This window comes from Lutjanus erythropterus, chromosome 17 (assembly GCF_056507025.1).
Source record: "Lutjanus erythropterus isolate fLutEry1 chromosome 17, fLutEry1.hap2, whole genome shotgun sequence".
Taxonomy (NCBI): domain Eukaryota; kingdom Metazoa; phylum Chordata; class Actinopteri; order Lutjaniformes; family Lutjanidae; genus Lutjanus; species Lutjanus erythropterus.
Window position 1 is genome coordinate 18,228,251 of NC_139333.1, and position 17,073 is coordinate 18,245,323.

At 43.0% G+C, this 17,073-nt stretch overlaps 1 protein-coding gene across 19 annotated transcripts in view; it reads right to left on the reverse strand.

The window, feature by feature from the left end:
- tcf7l2 (transcription factor 7 like 2) overlaps positions 1-17,073 on the reverse strand; it is a 111,593-nt gene that overhangs the window by 63,565 nt on the left and 30,955 nt on the right. For 16 of the 19 annotated variants that reach the window (XM_084740175.1, XM_084740179.1, XM_084740174.1 and 13 more), the window contains exon 4: positions 8,966-9,067. The exons of the other annotated variants lie outside the window; for them this stretch is intronic. In XM_084740175.1, the coding sequence (XP_084596301.1) occupies positions 8,966-9,067 (102 nt within the window). The remainder of the gene's footprint in view (positions 1-8,965; positions 9,068-17,073) is intronic. 19 annotated transcript variants of the gene reach the window in all.

The following is a 17,073-nucleotide window of genomic DNA, read 5'->3' on the forward strand; positions in this document are numbered from 1 at the left end:
GATTTTGGCATCCTTAGTTAGCCGAGGGAGTCTCAAGACTAGCCAACGGCAAAATGTGGCCTATGACGCACATTTTAGTTGACAAAGTATGGAAACATTTTTTTTATTCAGTGTATAGGCTACACATTTTACAAGTCGAGAATGTAAAAATCAATATAGGCTTACAGCAGTAAAATTAAATGTTCATTTCCGTATATTTTTAGAAAAAAGAGCTGTATGGGACTCTGGAGCTGCAGGTTGCTGACCCTTGAGCTAGGCACAATCATATTTTGAGATCATTCTAATAGTTTTGGAAATATATCCAGTCATATTAGTGGTTGCACTTGCAGATTTTCATATGATAGAAGACTGGACTATTGGCCTTGGCGGAGGTCTTTGCTCTCTGCGTGCCCTTCTAGTTTCTGATATTTTTATCACTTCATTGTGCGCTCTCAGAAAGAAAATGTGAACTGCCTAGTCTTACTAGCTGTTCAAACACAAGTTTCTCTAGAGGAGGAGGCATTCAGAGGTTAACCTGGCACATTTGTATCTACTGCCCTGAAGAGCACAAAATCAGATCTCACATCTCTCTGACAGATATCAAGAGATGATAGAGGACAGGGAAGGAAGAAAGAGGAAGAAAACCTGGAAAGGGAGTTATTGATTTCCTAGGGAAGAAAGGACATGCTAGTAGAAGTCTCACAACATGCAGAGAAAAGCAACAGGGCCTTTAGTTTACTGAAGGGCTCCAGTACCTACAGTGAAAGCTACTGTGTCGGTGGCTTTCTCTGCACCCAGATCACTGGGCTCTATTTGTTCTTGTGCTTGACCCCGGGGCCAGCTAGATAACTTTTCATAACAGCTAGACAGTGAACGCTGTGGTTACTGGCGAAACACACACACACACACACACAGACGCACATTTAAAGTTACAAATATGTACTATCCTTTTAAATGTGCATGTCCAACACAGAGTCACACGTTCCCTAGGGTAGCTTAAGTTCACAGGGGTTATTTAACGGTCAAATACCACAGCAAGGAAAAAAAGATGGCCCTAGAGCTATTGACGCACACACAAACACACAGACACAATAGAACAAACTGCTATTCACAGTTCCTACGATCATGTGTTGTAATGGAGAGGCTCCTTAATGATGTTCTTTGCACATTTGATATACACATTTGGATAAAAATATGCAAACATTTTAAATTCTGGTCGGCAATATAACAGCTACCTTTACTTTAAAATGCCTAAGTGTTCTGTTGAGTCCATAACGGAGCGAGAAGACTCTCGAGTCATTGTTGTGGTGTTGTTGCTGACTAAGCCAACACTGAGTGGTGGATTGTCTGTGGGAACAAGTGGCCGGCGGTCCAGACTGCTGGACAGATACAATGACCGAGGTGCTCTCATTTTCATTGTCACAGTTCCCGGGGCCTGACGCCATGTCTCGATGGCCTCAGATTTTGGCCCGAGCCAATGATGTAAGTGTGACCCCCCGAACAATCGTCTTGTCTGGAGAAGACAGCGAGACACAGCTGATAGACACAATGAATGGTCTCTATTTGAGGTCGTGATCTTGTGCTTAACAGAACTGGGCAATATGGATAGAGTTTTCGATCACGGTATAGATGAGAGCAGCCCATCAGGGTGCTTTGCCCTCGCCCCTTTTTGGTTGAAAGCAGCCCCTCTAATTTGACTGGCAGTAAATGTAAATTCTGAGGTCTGTAGCAATTTAATAGCATAAAATTGAACACAGTATTGCTTTTTAGATATTAAGGGCTCAAATCCTACGGCCAGTCAGGCAAACGTGTTTTGATCAAACAGTGATCTTGACCTTCAGACCAAGCAGAAACTCTTACTGTCCTTTGCTCTTGGGGGACGTAAAGAAATTCATAGACTTCTTTTTATGTCTGATGTGCAAAATACACCATAAAAGTTTTTAGGCATGGTGCCACTAGGTTTTTCAATTCGGCGCTAGCACTTCTGGGTCGTACTCAAGACAGGGACATGACGTATGCCTGATCTAATCTATCTGTAAATTAGGATTTCCAAATCAATTAAGAGTGTCACAATTTCAACTGGAAATGAAAATCGATTGCAAGCAGTTAAATCAGAAATGGATCAAAATAAAGCAGGACTGGCAACTCTCCCTCTATCTTTTTTTTCTCTCCACCCACATCTACTTGTGCGCATGTCCAAAGAAAAAGCAAAACAAAACTGAAACGACGTCATAGCAAAGTGGTAGCCTGTGGCTGGACTTTCCTATCTTTTTAAAGAAGAACTTGAAATTGTAAATGACAGCTGCGAGCGCATAAATCCAATGATCTGTTGATCTTTACAAACCGAGACTTGATAGTCAAACAGCAGCACAGCCATCAGCAATAAAAGAACAGATGTTTAGATTGAATAACATTGTGACCTTAAAATTGAAAGTCAAATCTAATCGTGGAATTGTAGAATTATGACACTCCTAATATCAATGCATAGTATAATACACTACATTTTCTGGAAATGCAATTGAGATACCATTTATAAATAAAAAAGAACCACATGAGAATGTCTGTTATATCGCCCAATCCTACATGCAAAGAGCATTTTGCGACCCTGGATCGAGAAGTGACCACAACAACAAATAAAATGTCTGAGATATGAGCTTTCTCTTGCAGCAAAGGTTAAGGGTGGATGGAGGAATGCATGCACAGAAAGAAGACAAAAGGGGGTGAGAGAGGTTATTTGGAAAAAGGCTTAAAATGCAGAGCGAAAGAGCAGTTTAAGGTCGGCGTAAAGCAGGATAGAGAAAGCCTTCTAGGTAAAGCCTGTGTGGACAGTGTGTGTGGGTGGTGCCTGCTGACCATGGGGTCGCTCATTAACAGCTGAGGAGGCCAGGCATCCCAGAGTCTTGTGCAATTGTCTGGCTTGCCCAGGTGCACGGCCCATTCAGACCACAGGAAGCCCCCTTTATCCCCGTTCCTCCAAAATGGACAGAGAAGCGGTCAAGGAGGGTGAATGTGATCCTGGCTCTGTCTTTTCTAACATGGACTGGGATCCACAGAGTTATTGTGGCATGTGTTTTCTCAATGCTTGGCTAAGACGCAGATTTTTCATAATATCAAAAACATGTCAGCTCTGTTCACACAGCCTCTCTCCAGCACACATTCTTCAGAGAAACAAGTGAGACTGAATGGGGATAAAATAAGTATGTTCACTAGTTGTAAAGGCTCAGGTGGGAGGTCTTGCGGGCCATAAAAATGGCCAGATTCCATCACTTCCTCCACACTAATTACCATACACTTGGAGCAAGTGCCCTCCCTCTCTTCATCCCTGAGCCCATGCTTCACTACCTCTGACACACACACACATACACACACAATAATACACAGTGAGGCGCAGTTGGGAAATGGTTAACACTCCAGCCGTCCCCTGCTGCCAGTGAAAGCCCACAAAACAATGGAGACATTGTTCAAGCAGGGCTAGGCTCTAGACTCTAAGGCTGTGTGTGTGTGTGTGTGTGTGTGTGTGTGTGTGTGTGTGTGTGTGTGTGTGTGTGTGTATGCACGTGAGGAAAGAAGTTTGTGTGAATATGCTCTTAACATTTGCATGTTTCTGCCCCAATTCCCAGAACGGCAAATTAAGAAATGTGATTCAATAAGAATAACTTGCGTTATATCTGATTCTAGAGGTGCTGCTCTTCATCTAAAAGTTAGAAAAGTTTGGTCACATGACTGTGAGATGAGCCAAATTATGTCATGACATTACCAACACGAGTCTGGAGTCCAGCTGAGCCCTTTACTCAGTGGATTTACAATTCAACCTGGTACGTTATGTTATGCTATGTTAATGGGTTAATGCAATAATAACTGCCTAAATGAGGGGTTCCCAAAGGTTTGATGACTGAGTGACAATTTAGGGTACCAGCACATATAAGTTGCTAACTTTTTCTAGCAGCACCAGCATTTAGGACAGATCCTTCCCACGTCCCGTTCCTTTCCCACTGTCCCCTGTAACAGAGCAAGTTTGGTAGCTGGCAAAATCTCGGTCAACTTTCTTCTTTCCTATTTCCCGTATTTGAATTATCTGTCCATGTTGAAAAGAAAACTGAACTTTTAAGACTGTTAAAAGATATCACTGGGACCTGTAAAAGCTACACATATTACAATTAGCTAATGTTAGCAAAACATCTGATAAAAACATCAAAACAAAACATCTGATAGCTAATATTGGCAGAACGTTAGCTAATCTACAACAGTTGTTAGTTGGCTAATTACATCTGATAGCTAATGTTAGTAAAGTGCTAGACAACTAGCTAGCTAATCTCAATCATTAACTAGTGTTCTGCTAGGATTTGCTAACTTAAAATATATACACAGTATAGGTCCCGCAGAAAAATCTTTTAACCATCTTCAAAATCTTTTTTTTTCTTTTCTTTTAACATAGACAAACTTAGCATGTAGCAAATTTATGTATCAGAGACAGTAAAGGAGAACGTTGACAGAGGTTCCACCGCGTACCAAGCTTCCTCAACTGTTATTATAACACAGAAGAAAAAGGGCGGGACTTAGGAAGGGTCAATGAAATGGGTAAAATATGATGTTTTAATTTCATGTCACATTTGGTCGCACAAAATGTTTTTGAGGGCCGACATTGTCACGCTTTGAGACACTATGGTATTAATAACAGGAGTGTGAAAGTGGTTATGAAAAGAAAACGCTAAACACACACACTACTTCCCAAATTCGTCCCCCAGCTTTAAGCTTCCTGCTGTTAAGTATCCACAAAGACTCTTCAAGTCCACAATGTCAAATTAAAACATCACAATAAAAGGCGAGTTGACAAACCAAGGACTGTTTGTGATCTTTCCCTCAGGAGCTGTGTGAGGCATAAAAATGTTTCTTGGAGTCTCTCCCTCAAAAAATACACATCAATAGGTGGATAAATATTGAATAACTTTCAGCGGCGGCAGGTTTTGAGGCTGCCTGCAGGGTGGTCAGGCACTTCAAAAAGGTCCTGCGTGGCCCCCTTTGAGGGCATGATAAACAGGGGCATACGGCGTGCCCTCAGACAGACCGGCCTGCGTGAGGTCACTTCCTCTTTTCTCGGCTGATCCTCCAGCGTTCCACTTCGACTGAGCCTCCCAGCCACAAATGAGATCGTCTGTCTGCATCTCCATCCCTGTCCATCTCTCCTCCATCCTTCTGCTCAGCCACAACTTTCTAACAGGCTTTATCTACAGCTGGCTATATCTCTCCTTCCATCTCTCGCTGTCTTTCTATCCTTGTTTCAACTGTCTCGGGGTCACTTAGGCTTCAGATCGCTGTTATCTCGCCGGCCAATCGACGGCTTCTTATCACCGCCAATGCAGCCTGCTAGCGCTCCAAGCAGGGCGAGGTCAAGGTGTCCGAGTGTTTCTTCGCATTTGTAAACAAAAAGAAACTACCGTTTACAGCCCGATTTATTGATAAGAGGATCACGTACCGGAACATGCAGGCCTACATCTTGCAGTAAAGAAGAAAAGAAAAAAAAAAAGAAAAGCTTGACTGATTGAGTGACACCAGCGGGAGTCCGTGTGGGGTTATCATCGGCATTCACGATGCTGTCCACAGTTATCTGTCTTTTCTATATGTACAACAGGCAGTATGATGCAAACCAGGGAAACATTCAATCACACTTCCTTCTCAGTCAGAGGTGGATGCCAGAGCAGGATGGTAGGAGCGGCAACAATACAAGCTGCATTTCACATTCAATTTTATCACTTGTGTTAACAGCGAGTTGTGTGCCTATGCAGCGATGCTGCAATGCCTCTGATCTTACCAGCCTGTGTATTCTGTCAAACAGAGCACACTAGGGCTGGGCAATATGAGCACAAATATTACAATATATTCTCTGATATTGATCAGTGTCAGCACTAATCACTATATGGGTTTAATAGCGCTCCCTCTGCTACATTCTGCTTTTTTCTGTTCAGAACTAAAGCAACAATAGAAACCAGAAGGTTCATTTTAGTTTAAGATACTGAGTTATTTATCACCAAATCCAATGGTTACACATTAAAGGGACAGTTCACCCCAAAATCAAAAGTACATATTTTTCCTCTGGCCTTTATAGTAGTAGTCATCAATCAAGTTTGTTTTGGTGTAAGTTGCAGAGTTTTTACTTTCTCTCTATGATAAAAAGAAAACAGTTCTGATATAAAACTGCTCACAAGGTCTGAGGATTATCTTGAGTAAATGGGACATGATTCCTTCAAAGAGACATTGCTTTTGAGTTTTTCTAAAAAAAAAATTAAATTAGGAAAAATATGTTTTTTTGACTTTGTAGTGAATGATTATCATAATTGCATTATTATAAATGCATTGTTAATTGGTTCCTCAAACTTAACAAATTCCAATGATGGACAACATAACGTGGTATTTCTAATGTAGCCTCTCCAAGGAGGTAATACACATATTGTAAATTAAAACTGTTTAAATTTACTCCTCTGCATGTTCTTTTACTGTTAAATCATTGTACACAATTCAGTGTTACTTTAAAGAAATAATATGTAATTTATGCTGCTAGCACGCTCCCACATCAAAATAACAACAAAAGACGTAGTTTGATGACCTCATCAAGTAGCGTGGGATGATGGGTGTTGCTGTCTTCACTGTAAAACAACTTGGCAATGTACAGCATTAAATTTTTATTCGTGTCATGTTTAGACACGCTCTCCGACTTCCTTCGTCATTCTTTGACGTATCCCGTGTTTTCCTGAATGTTACAGCAACTAGAGGCGAGTAGGAAGCGCACCGTGACCTGAAATAAAATACAGATTTCTCTGAGTTTTAAACAGTTTTAGACATTCAAATGTAAAAATGTTATATATTATACCTTTAAACTGAGCTTCACCTGGCATGATATCTCAGTCGGTTGCTCATTTTCAAAGCATGGGCACGTTTTGTAGGGATTAACACATGCTGTTCACAACACCTTGTTGCTCAGTACTTTCGATTACAGTCACTACATTGTGTTATTGTGTATGTCTGTATTTCAGCAAAGCTTATTTTTTCCATCTGACTGGTTGTCCATCTTTGTTGTTTCAAGTTTGTTTTTGCCCCAAAGCCAGTTTCTGTTTTGTGATGAGTTGCTGGTGCTGCCTGTTTGTTCCAAGCCTGTTAGTGTTGCATGCTTGACTGTTTGTATTACAACTGTCTGTGTAGATAGTGAAAAATTGATGCTTACTACTGCTACTTATTTTCCCCAAAAACAGTAAAAGCCAAAAGTATTTTGTTATAATTATATATCATTTCAGTGGCAAACTCATCATCGAGAAAAACTAAAAAAAAGAATTACACAACATAAACGTATATAATGTGTTTTGACGTCACTAAGGCATTACACTTTCTTCTCAAACTTCCTTTAAAAGTGTACAGCAGGAGTTGAGGTGGATGTGAGGTGGTAAGTATTTACAGCCTATGACTCATAGCTGGATAAAACCTCAAGTATTTACCTGCAGCTTTTGCTGCCTACGACCAGTTTAATGACTTCATAGGAGTTGGGACTCTTTTCTCAGCGTCTCCTAAAATAACAGAGTAAGAAGAGGCCCCCTGAACTCTTTGGTATAAAAATAACACCAGCATCGCAGGCAAAGATAAGGAGGGCCTTAGCTGGGCTTGTTTTGTTCAGAATAACACTGTCATTGCTAGCGCTTTGTCTTAAACACAACTTTTGACAAGGTTTCTGTTTCAAATAAACAGCCTTGTCGACTCCTGCTATTTTAAGACGTGCTTAACTCCAACGGGCAAAATACCAAAGAAGCCTTGGCTCGCCAACTTTTGAGTAACTGTTCGAGATGGTATTTATTACGGTCCATAAAAGTAACTGAAGTGATCAAATGTCAGATGTGACTGAAAGGGACAATGTGTCTCGTTGGTGTAATTTGTGCGATAAAAATCATCACTACCTCCTGTGAGAGCTCTGGAGCCATGACGACTGCTAACTGTGTTGTTGCATAAACAAAAAGGGTCAGCAGTGTATTATTAGCTCCAGCACTGAACTGTTACCACAGGAGATATTGTATTCATGAGCATACAAACTTGGAAGGCTTCTCCATCTAAAATCGTTATGCGCTTTTTCAAATTTTCATGTTCATAACAATATGTAGAAGATGCACGACTCCAAAACAAAAGTAACAAACTGTGCCAATAATGGCCCAGGGCAGTCATGATCACCTCACTAATTCTGCTCAATCCCCACTCTCATTGATTTTCCTGGCTCGCTAACCCTGTGACCACATACGTACACCTCCCTATGTGCAACCTTTCCACTGACCTCCTGAAAACTTCATGCCTTTGGCTAACTTCTAAGTTCACGTTCAACTGCTCATTCTAGAGATGCTATCCTCTTAGATATCGACATGCCTGGGGTGGATGCTCTGTTATGTGTATCTGCTGTATATGCCCCTATCGCTGTCCAGCCAACTCTCCTGCCAGACTACTCTTCTAACTCCATGGATAGGGTAATCAATGTTGAAGGAACGCCCACACTTCCCTCAAAGACAGTATGTTAGCAGCCCAGCATTAGCTCATTCTCATAAAAAAAAGTTGTCAACATGAAACCAGTTTTCCATAATGATCCAGCTCAGTGCGAGGCCAGGCTGGGAGTTATCATTTTCTCTGGGATTACAAGCGGCGTGGCTGTCCAAAGAACAACTGCTGAACCTGCCACAGTGGCATCCCCCAGTCCCATTCACCTCCTGATCACTCACTAACAGTCAAAAGCTCACGTGTACAAGAAAAATTTGTGTTAGTCACTGAGATTTGGAGGTAAATGCAAACAAATATGCATTTTTCCAGTCAACATCCATTCGTGTTGAGGGCTTTAACACTGAAGTTGTTTTCAGGATGGATGAAAGAAGAAAAGCATAGGAGAGGTTTGTTTGTTTTTTTCTGTCATGAATAAGGGAAGAAGAGCTGGTGAAAGAGGAAAAGTACCGAGCGGAGTGTTACTTACAACGATGTGTGCCGGTGACGGGGACCTGGCATCTTTAAGTGCTTGTCTACTCTGAAGACCTCCTGGTTGAACATCTAGCAGGGGCCATTTCATCTGTAGGTACTGAATGGCAGAAAGGAAACAGAATGGAAAGAAAGAAACAAAACATGTTAACAATGCAGAAAGCAAAAACCAAAAAGAACAAATTAAAAAACAGGAGACAAAAAAAGGGAGACGACATTTCTTGACAGGTGTATGGGTGTTGGAAACTCAAAAACATGGAGGAGCAAACAAAGATCTTAAGGCAGATGGTGGATGGGGTGAGGATGGCTTCGAGCATGCATCTGAGAGTCCAGCAGGACTGCACACAGTCGGTGTAAACCAAATTACACACTTCTTTTCAGAAATATACAGCACAAATTGTCCTAAAACAAAAAAACAGCCTATTTTCAGTTTTCTGGAGCTGATGAGTGACTTTGGATTTCATTAAGTCAGTAATTTGGAGTTGGGTAGGGCAGAGGTTAGGGTACTGTACACAGCTCATGGCTTTAAAATGACCTAATGTCATAAATGTGACTGTTGTCAGGCTTTTATTGGAACCCATAAAGAGGTTAGAGCGTGTCGTCTAACCACGCTCCTCTGGGGCTAAACCTCCTGACTGCTCAAATAAATGATTGACTTGGCCTCTATCAGAAGTCTCCCACCCTCTCTCTCACACACACACATGCACAGAAAGATAAGCAGAAACAAGGGTCATGAGAAACGTCTGTCTTTGTGTTTTAAACTAGGTGGAGTCCTTTTAATTTGATGACGTGCTGTGCTGACTGTGGTCAGTCTTGCACCTCTTCCTACAGTCAACGGGAAAAGCTCGTCCTCAGGTTCAAATATTCAATCAAATATCCAAATCTGCTGCCATCAAAAAATATGAAAATGAAAAATACTCTGCAGCCATACAGCAAATTCTCCGTAGATTCACAGACTGCCTGGTGTTGACCTTGCTACAGTATGTGGTCCAGACTCTGCTTATCAATGTCACGGCCACCTAATTTGAGGCAAAGAGGTTACAGCAGCTGTTTCAGCTCTGAGGCCTGTGAATGGGTACTGTACACAGAGGTGAATGGCCTAAAAACTGTGAAGAAGGGAAACTACTGAGGGACTGAAAACCAAGGGCAACAGCTGTAAACAGACCTTTGAAAAACTGCTTGTAGCAGTTGTATTATATTCAAATATTGGCCTCAGTGGCAATTTGAGTGGTGGTGATTTGCATGCAATGAACTTTGCAAAGACATCGAAAATAGATTTACTCTAAAAGATACACAAACTAAAAAAGCCTTTATCGACAAAGTCTATTAAAATTCCCAATCTAGGAAATAAAACCTCAAGTTTTGCCTCATGTTCTCAAGAAACCAAAAGACAGGAAGACAGGAACAATGTTTGGAGGGTAGCCTTCGTGCCACAGATGCCTCACTTGGTGATGCAAAGGTACAGTCATTAAAATGGGTGTGGGGTAAATTCTGGGGCTGTCCCGATACAGATACCTGTTTTGGAAATGCCTCAAATATAGCTTAAAATGCTGGATCAGGTTTCAGAGGGTATATCAGTTTAATTTATTTGTCCTGAAACAGTTTCCCGTACAGCAAATTCACTTAACCTGAGTCCAGTCATGCAACACCATTCGCAATCATATCACATCCATACAGGGTTAATGGTATAGAGCTTTTAAAATAATAATAATAATAATATATTTTTTAACACACTGGTATCTGATCAGTACTCAGAATTGGCCGTGATGCAAAGTCCAGGTGCTGGAACAGGGTCTCCTCCAGTGTACTGCAAGCTCAGAGGCCCACTGGACCTAGCTTGACCCTTACTGGACCTAAGTATCTGGGAAATTTATTTTTAGGGAATGTGTTTTTAAGATTTTTTTTTAATGTAGGGCCCAGTGAAATTGTTATTATGATTATGTTAACAGGCTTCCATGGATACTTGTCACCAGGCCTAACAACTTTGCTGGGGGAAACCCTACAGAATTAGTGCTGGGAAGGGAAAAATAGTATCAGAACATCTTGACTTAATTCTTCATGAATATAAGGTGCTTTATTAAACACAAAATATACCCATGAAACCGGTCTGGCAGGTGAAGTTGGACTTGGATCTGGGTCTGTGAAGCCATTTGGATGTAAACCTTCGACGGGATCAAGAAATCTTAAGACTGGAGTGCCTTTCCTCTCTTTCCACAGTCTGATCCACATGTTTGGAGTTTGTTGCTTCACTTCAAGATGCTATCTGTGTCCTATTAAATTATATTTCATGAGTGATTGAGATCATGTGCTTCTTTGCAATAATGACACAAGACCTACGAGGCTCAGGCATTTCTGCTAGATTTCATAACTATCTCACCATCTTTATTGGCTCAAAGCCCAGGATAAAAGAAGTTGAGGCATAAATTATAACTTCAGTGACAGAAAGTTAAGGAATTCTTGTTTGATAAATTATAACTTCAGTGCATCCATCATCCACGCAATCTATGATGGGAACTAGGCTCTGGCTCTCTGGCAGAGGTTGTATGGTGATACAGGTACATTAGATGCAATTTATTTGTGCTGCCATCCAGCAAGGGGTGACCACTAGTTTGTATGCATGTCTGAGGGTGTGTGTGTGTGCTTGTGTGTGCTGCATGTGTGTGTCAGAGCTGGTCAGAGAGTGAGTGTGTCGCGACCCTTCCTGAGACTGTGTCTAAATCAGTGGTAATTAGCGAAGAGTTCACTGTGGGGTGCCTGCCAGTGGTAGACGCTGGAGGGAGTTATTGACTCCATGTCCTCAGTTACAGCCCCTGCAAGGAAAAAAAAACGTGTGCTGCCTGGTCTTTCTCCACCACTACCACTCATTTATGACCCCAAGACGGCTTTTACTGCTAAAAAACAGGGGTTTGTTTATGCTTGTTTGTATGTCCTGAGAGTGGAAAAAGGAAAGGTTGTAAAAACTCCAGAGTTGAGGTCTTGTGGGTTTTTATAGACCCCCCACACTGGGTATTAATTGCCATGAAGGGGGAAAAGGAGGAGGAGGAGGAGGAGGAGGAGGAGGAGGAGGAGGAGGAGGAGGAGGGGAAAGGGGGTGGTGTTGTAACAGTAAAAGAGGAGGAAGAGAGTGACGGGGCCGCTGTCATCTATGAGGTAATTCAAGACGGTGTCCATTGGTGCCAGAGGGGCTCGAAGACAGGGCAGCACTGGAGAGAAGAGGGGGGTAAATTGTGAATCCAGTCATGGGAAAGTCCTGCCATCGCGTGTGCACACATGCTCACACATGCAAATATTCACACACAGCTGCAGCCGGAGAAGGGGTCAAGGAAGAGGACGTTGTGAGGAGGTGGTTAAGGAGCGTGAAGGTGACACCCCTCAGTGTGGCAATGGGGTAGAGAGACACTGAAAGACTAGGGAGGGTGTCACAGCGCATGCCCTGACAAGTGGCTCCACTTCAGCGCTGCTATTGCAAATGTTCTCACACACTAATCTCTCCTGCAGGTTTTACAAGCATGCCAAGGAAAACGGAGCCCTGGCAAGCACTGGGCTTTCCGACCACCCCCTCCTTGGCCTCCTTCCTGCCCTGCTAACGGACGCACCGCCTGGGCTTGAGTAGGCCACGACCTCTGACCCCTCTCTGCTGCTCCAAGCCCCTCCCTGCGTTCCCCAGTCCGCGACCTGAAAACTCTCCTGCTATGAAGGGGCCCCCCGGGTAACTCAAGAGCCATTCCAATGTGACAAATTGCTCTGGAGTTCCAGGATAACTCTCTCTTCTCCTCTGTCTCTCTTCCTGCCCCCCCCTCCCACACACACAAACACCGAGCAGCCCCCACTTTGACAAACCCCCACCCTGTCGTAAGAGCCACCCAGTGGTTGTGCTCCGGCACCGGGTTGTGCAGCAGACGGCTTCTCCTTCTCCCCTCTCCCTTTCAGCCTCCCCCCAGTACTCTTCCCCTACCCCGTGCCCCTCCTCGCCTGGCCAGCCCCACAATGGGAGCTGAATGACTCAATTGTCTCTGATGAAGTGAAAGACAAGGGAGTCCTCTAAATCCTTACAGAGGGATGAACTCACTCTCACTGTCCCGATTTTCCTGTCCTCTACTGCTTTCCCAAGCACAAGAAGGGGGTTGGTGGTGGGGGGGTGGGAGTTGTTTACAAGGGCTATGACTAATGATTATTGCCAATATTGATTACTTTCTCTGTTCTTTTTCAATTAAGCATTTAATCAATAAAATGGCAAAATATGCTTGTCAGAAGTTCCCAGAGTCCAAGGTCCCAAGGTGATGTCTTCGAATTGATTGTCTTGTTTGACCAACCGCCCAAAACCCAAAGTTATCCAATAAAGAAGCCAGAACCAATACAGTATGGCAATTTTGCTTGATGTACAGTTGTGTTTCCAACCAAAGAATAACTTTTCAAGGAACTAAAAGGTTCCTTCAGTCAGCTGTTATCTGCGTCTCCACCTCGAACTAAAGACCAGCAAAGACTGACCAAATTTGCTGATGTATGAAAAAGCAAGAGTGTCATTTTTGTATGCAACTTTACAACAATTAATGCCATGTAAAAGATAGACAGGCATCATTATTTGTGTGACACTGCAACAACAGTAAGCACTTCAAGCAAGCAGTCCCCATTGGATTCCATCCTCAGCATCAGGTCTGGACTTTGCCGTCAGTCCATCTGCTGTCAGCATGTTGGTGTATCTAAGTACAATAAGAAACAAACTGATTTGCACCCAGAGATTTTTTTTATTCTACCAATGAGAAATGCTCAGTGCTGCAAGACCCAACCTTAAAGTTCCTGTACTTTTGGAAAATACAGTCATATTTCCACCGAAGGAACTTTTTGCAGGGACTAGGAACTTTTGGAGGAACTCCATGCATTTCTAAATTAAGTTACCTCGCAAACCATTTCTGCTTAGGGTGTAGCACTTTCCAAAAGTACAGGAACCTTGGGGATGGACCAAACAGCCCAGAATATTTCTGATTGGCAAAATTAATTTTTTAAATATGTTTGTTGTGCTTCAACACCTCAACATGGAGTTACAGAAGAAAGCATACAACAGACAGACCGACGCTGATGTCCAGGCATTATTGAGCATTTATTGAGGAGGAAATCCAGCAGAAATTGAAAAGCTTTATATAGTAGCATTGTTGCAGTACAGTAAAAATGCTGCGTAAAAATCGCTTTTTCATGGTTCAGCAGACTATTTTTCCTAATCTTCACTGATCTTTAAACCACCCCCCTTTATGTGGAGCAAGTAATGTCACCAGAACTTAATTTAGAATCTGGTCCCTGTAGTGGAAACACAATGAGTTCTTTCAAAGGTTCCGGGGGAAAGATCCTGCAGTGGAAATGTGGCTAATAACACTATTTTTTTTACTGTGCTATGGTCAAGTGGGTGCTTTCTACTTGAATGATGAACTACTCACCCATATGTGAGTGACTGCTGCTGTACCAAGGTTTGGCATGTTGTGAGCTACAGAACGTTAACCCAGATCCACACTGACTGTCATTACACTGAAAACAAGCTGGGGCTCTGGGCCCAGTGTCACAGCTCGTGGCAGAGGGGAAGTAGGCTGTACACAAATGGTAGGGCATCCTGAGCACTCACACATCATCCTCACACGTCTACACAGCAGTTTCCACAACTGTTGTTACTAATTCAACAAGCTGGCACAGGAGCAATTTGGCCTAAAACACTCCTTCCTGGTACCAGTGCTAGACTCTGATCTTCCCAAAAATAAACCATTTTTTCCACATCCTATCAAACATTAACCAAACGTCAATACGTGCTATTGACAAAGAAGGGGGGAGAAGTCTTACTCATAAATGTTTTATTGTGAATGACAGACACGGAGAGTGCAGGATTGTTCTGCCTGTTTCTGGTCAACAACCAGCTTCCTTTTCCATCAAGCCTGCATCTGATCTGATGTGTTTATCACATGCGGCCTGGCGGCTGGAGCAGCAGCCACCACACGGCTTGTTCGTTTTGTTTTGGATTAAGAGCAGAGGGCTTCAGACCAATCAAACAAACAGAGCTCCTTATGTGCCAATGTGGCTCCCAAACACTGGCCCACTCTCCAGCAGGGAACCATGGGACAGATGATGAGGACCACTGGGGCTCCATCAAGCATTCCAGCCATGTGAGCAATGCGAGAACGGAGGGCAGACAGACACAGACAGACAGACAGATAGCAGCTTGGGTTTTAGAGTCAGCATATGGATGCTGGGTGTTGCTCTAGAGAGTCCAGCAGATCTTCGACCCATCTGTGGCAGCCTCATATCACAGACATGGCAAAGCGTTGCATGAGCAGGGCATACAGATAACATATGTACATTCACACTGACCCTCCTGACATACTTAACATGCTTACCCACTCATTCACACCTGAACAACAATGCTCACCCACATTTTAACATCCTCTGGTCGACAGGCCCAGCTGCTCCTCCGGGAGAGGAGAGCGCTCAGAGATGGGATTGACAGCTTGCAGATTACACCAATCAGACCGCTACTATAAAGAGCTTTATTTAAGTCTGAAATGATCAAGGCTAGTAAGAGAAGCCCATTCAAAGCTCTGCAAGTAAACTGCACAGAGCTTAAAAGATTAGTTCATCCAGTTTGACTACAATTTTATCCCTTTAAAAACGAGAGCTGAGCATATTGTCTTGATCTGTTGCGGATATTGCCAGTGAGTCTTTGTCCTCGCACACGAGTCCAAAAGAAGAAGCAAACACGTGCTTATCCAAATACATAATATGTTAAGGAGGGGGACAGTAATTTTCTGTAATTGATGCAACACAGACCCTTTGAAATCCCCCTGGTTAAAAAAGAAATCACCAGCCAACGTGGCTAAATGATACATTGTTGTGTCTGTGTACAGTATGCATCTTTGGAGGGATGGGATTACTGTGAAACGAATGGAAGTAGCGCAAGAATTCCTTGACAAAACTGGGAGAAAGTTAGCCAACACAAGAGGGCCCATCATGGCTGCTTTGGTTCTACTAATGCACATTTTATGAGTAAATATTAAAGAAAAAAAAAAAACACCCCACCTGCTCTGATAGCCAGAGGCATTTTGCAACCAGGAAAATAAAAGTGGAATGTGGGAAGGCCTGGGGTTTGTGTGCCCTGGGGCAGGAAGGGGTCCGCTGGGCCCATATTTACTCCAAAGCCAGAACCGCTTGGGGGTTCCACTGGCCCTGACAGCACTGAGGCCGCCGACCTGATCCAAAACCTCCCTCCTCACCTCCTACCCCTACCCCCTTTGCCAGCAATCTCCACCTCCACCTCAAACTCCCCTTCTCTCTCTTTCTTGCAGAAAAACTCAACCTGACACCTTCCATATAAGCCTTTTTTTCCACATGGGAAACATGCACATGACCTCTCCTTTCACTCACCCCAGCTCAGACTTTACTCACCCTTTAAAATGAGGCTGTAGAAACAGGCTTGTGAAACTACTATTGTTCATAATATCTCAAAAAATATAGCAGTCTTTGACGAAAAAGGGGGAGAATTGCTTAGTTTTTAACTGATCTGTTTGGTGTCCTTTCTTTAGACATATTTCTCTGAACACTTGACTTTTATCTGGCCTGTTCTGGAAGTTAGTTTCGCTCTCTTAAACACTGGTTCATGAGATAAGTATGGCTTTGCTGTGACGCTGTTTACTTAGCAAGTGTGGACAAATGTGCTGTTCAAACACCAGCTGATTGACCGGAAAGTTTCAAAGGATTGCGCAACATGCAGCCGACACATTTTTCTATAACAATCAAGAGGAGACAAAACTGTCCAGTAGTCGAAGATTTAGCAAAATTGTTGTTCACTACCTTTAATTAAATTGACTGGATGATGATAGGCTATAGCAAAGATTGCACACACCTGGAAGCACATCCAGTGTTGTCAAAGGAAGTGTGAGGGTGACATGATTGCAGTCCAAACACACACCAACTTCTCAACAAGCTTCAGAAAGTAAACTGTGTTCCATTTCTGACTTTTGCACCCCCTCCCCCTTTCCCACTGTCCCTCTCCCTGTGTCATTAAGAGTATCTCTTGGCTGCTCTATAAATATTGTGGCAGTGAGGGTGAAGGCCAGCAGGAGCTGGCTGGTC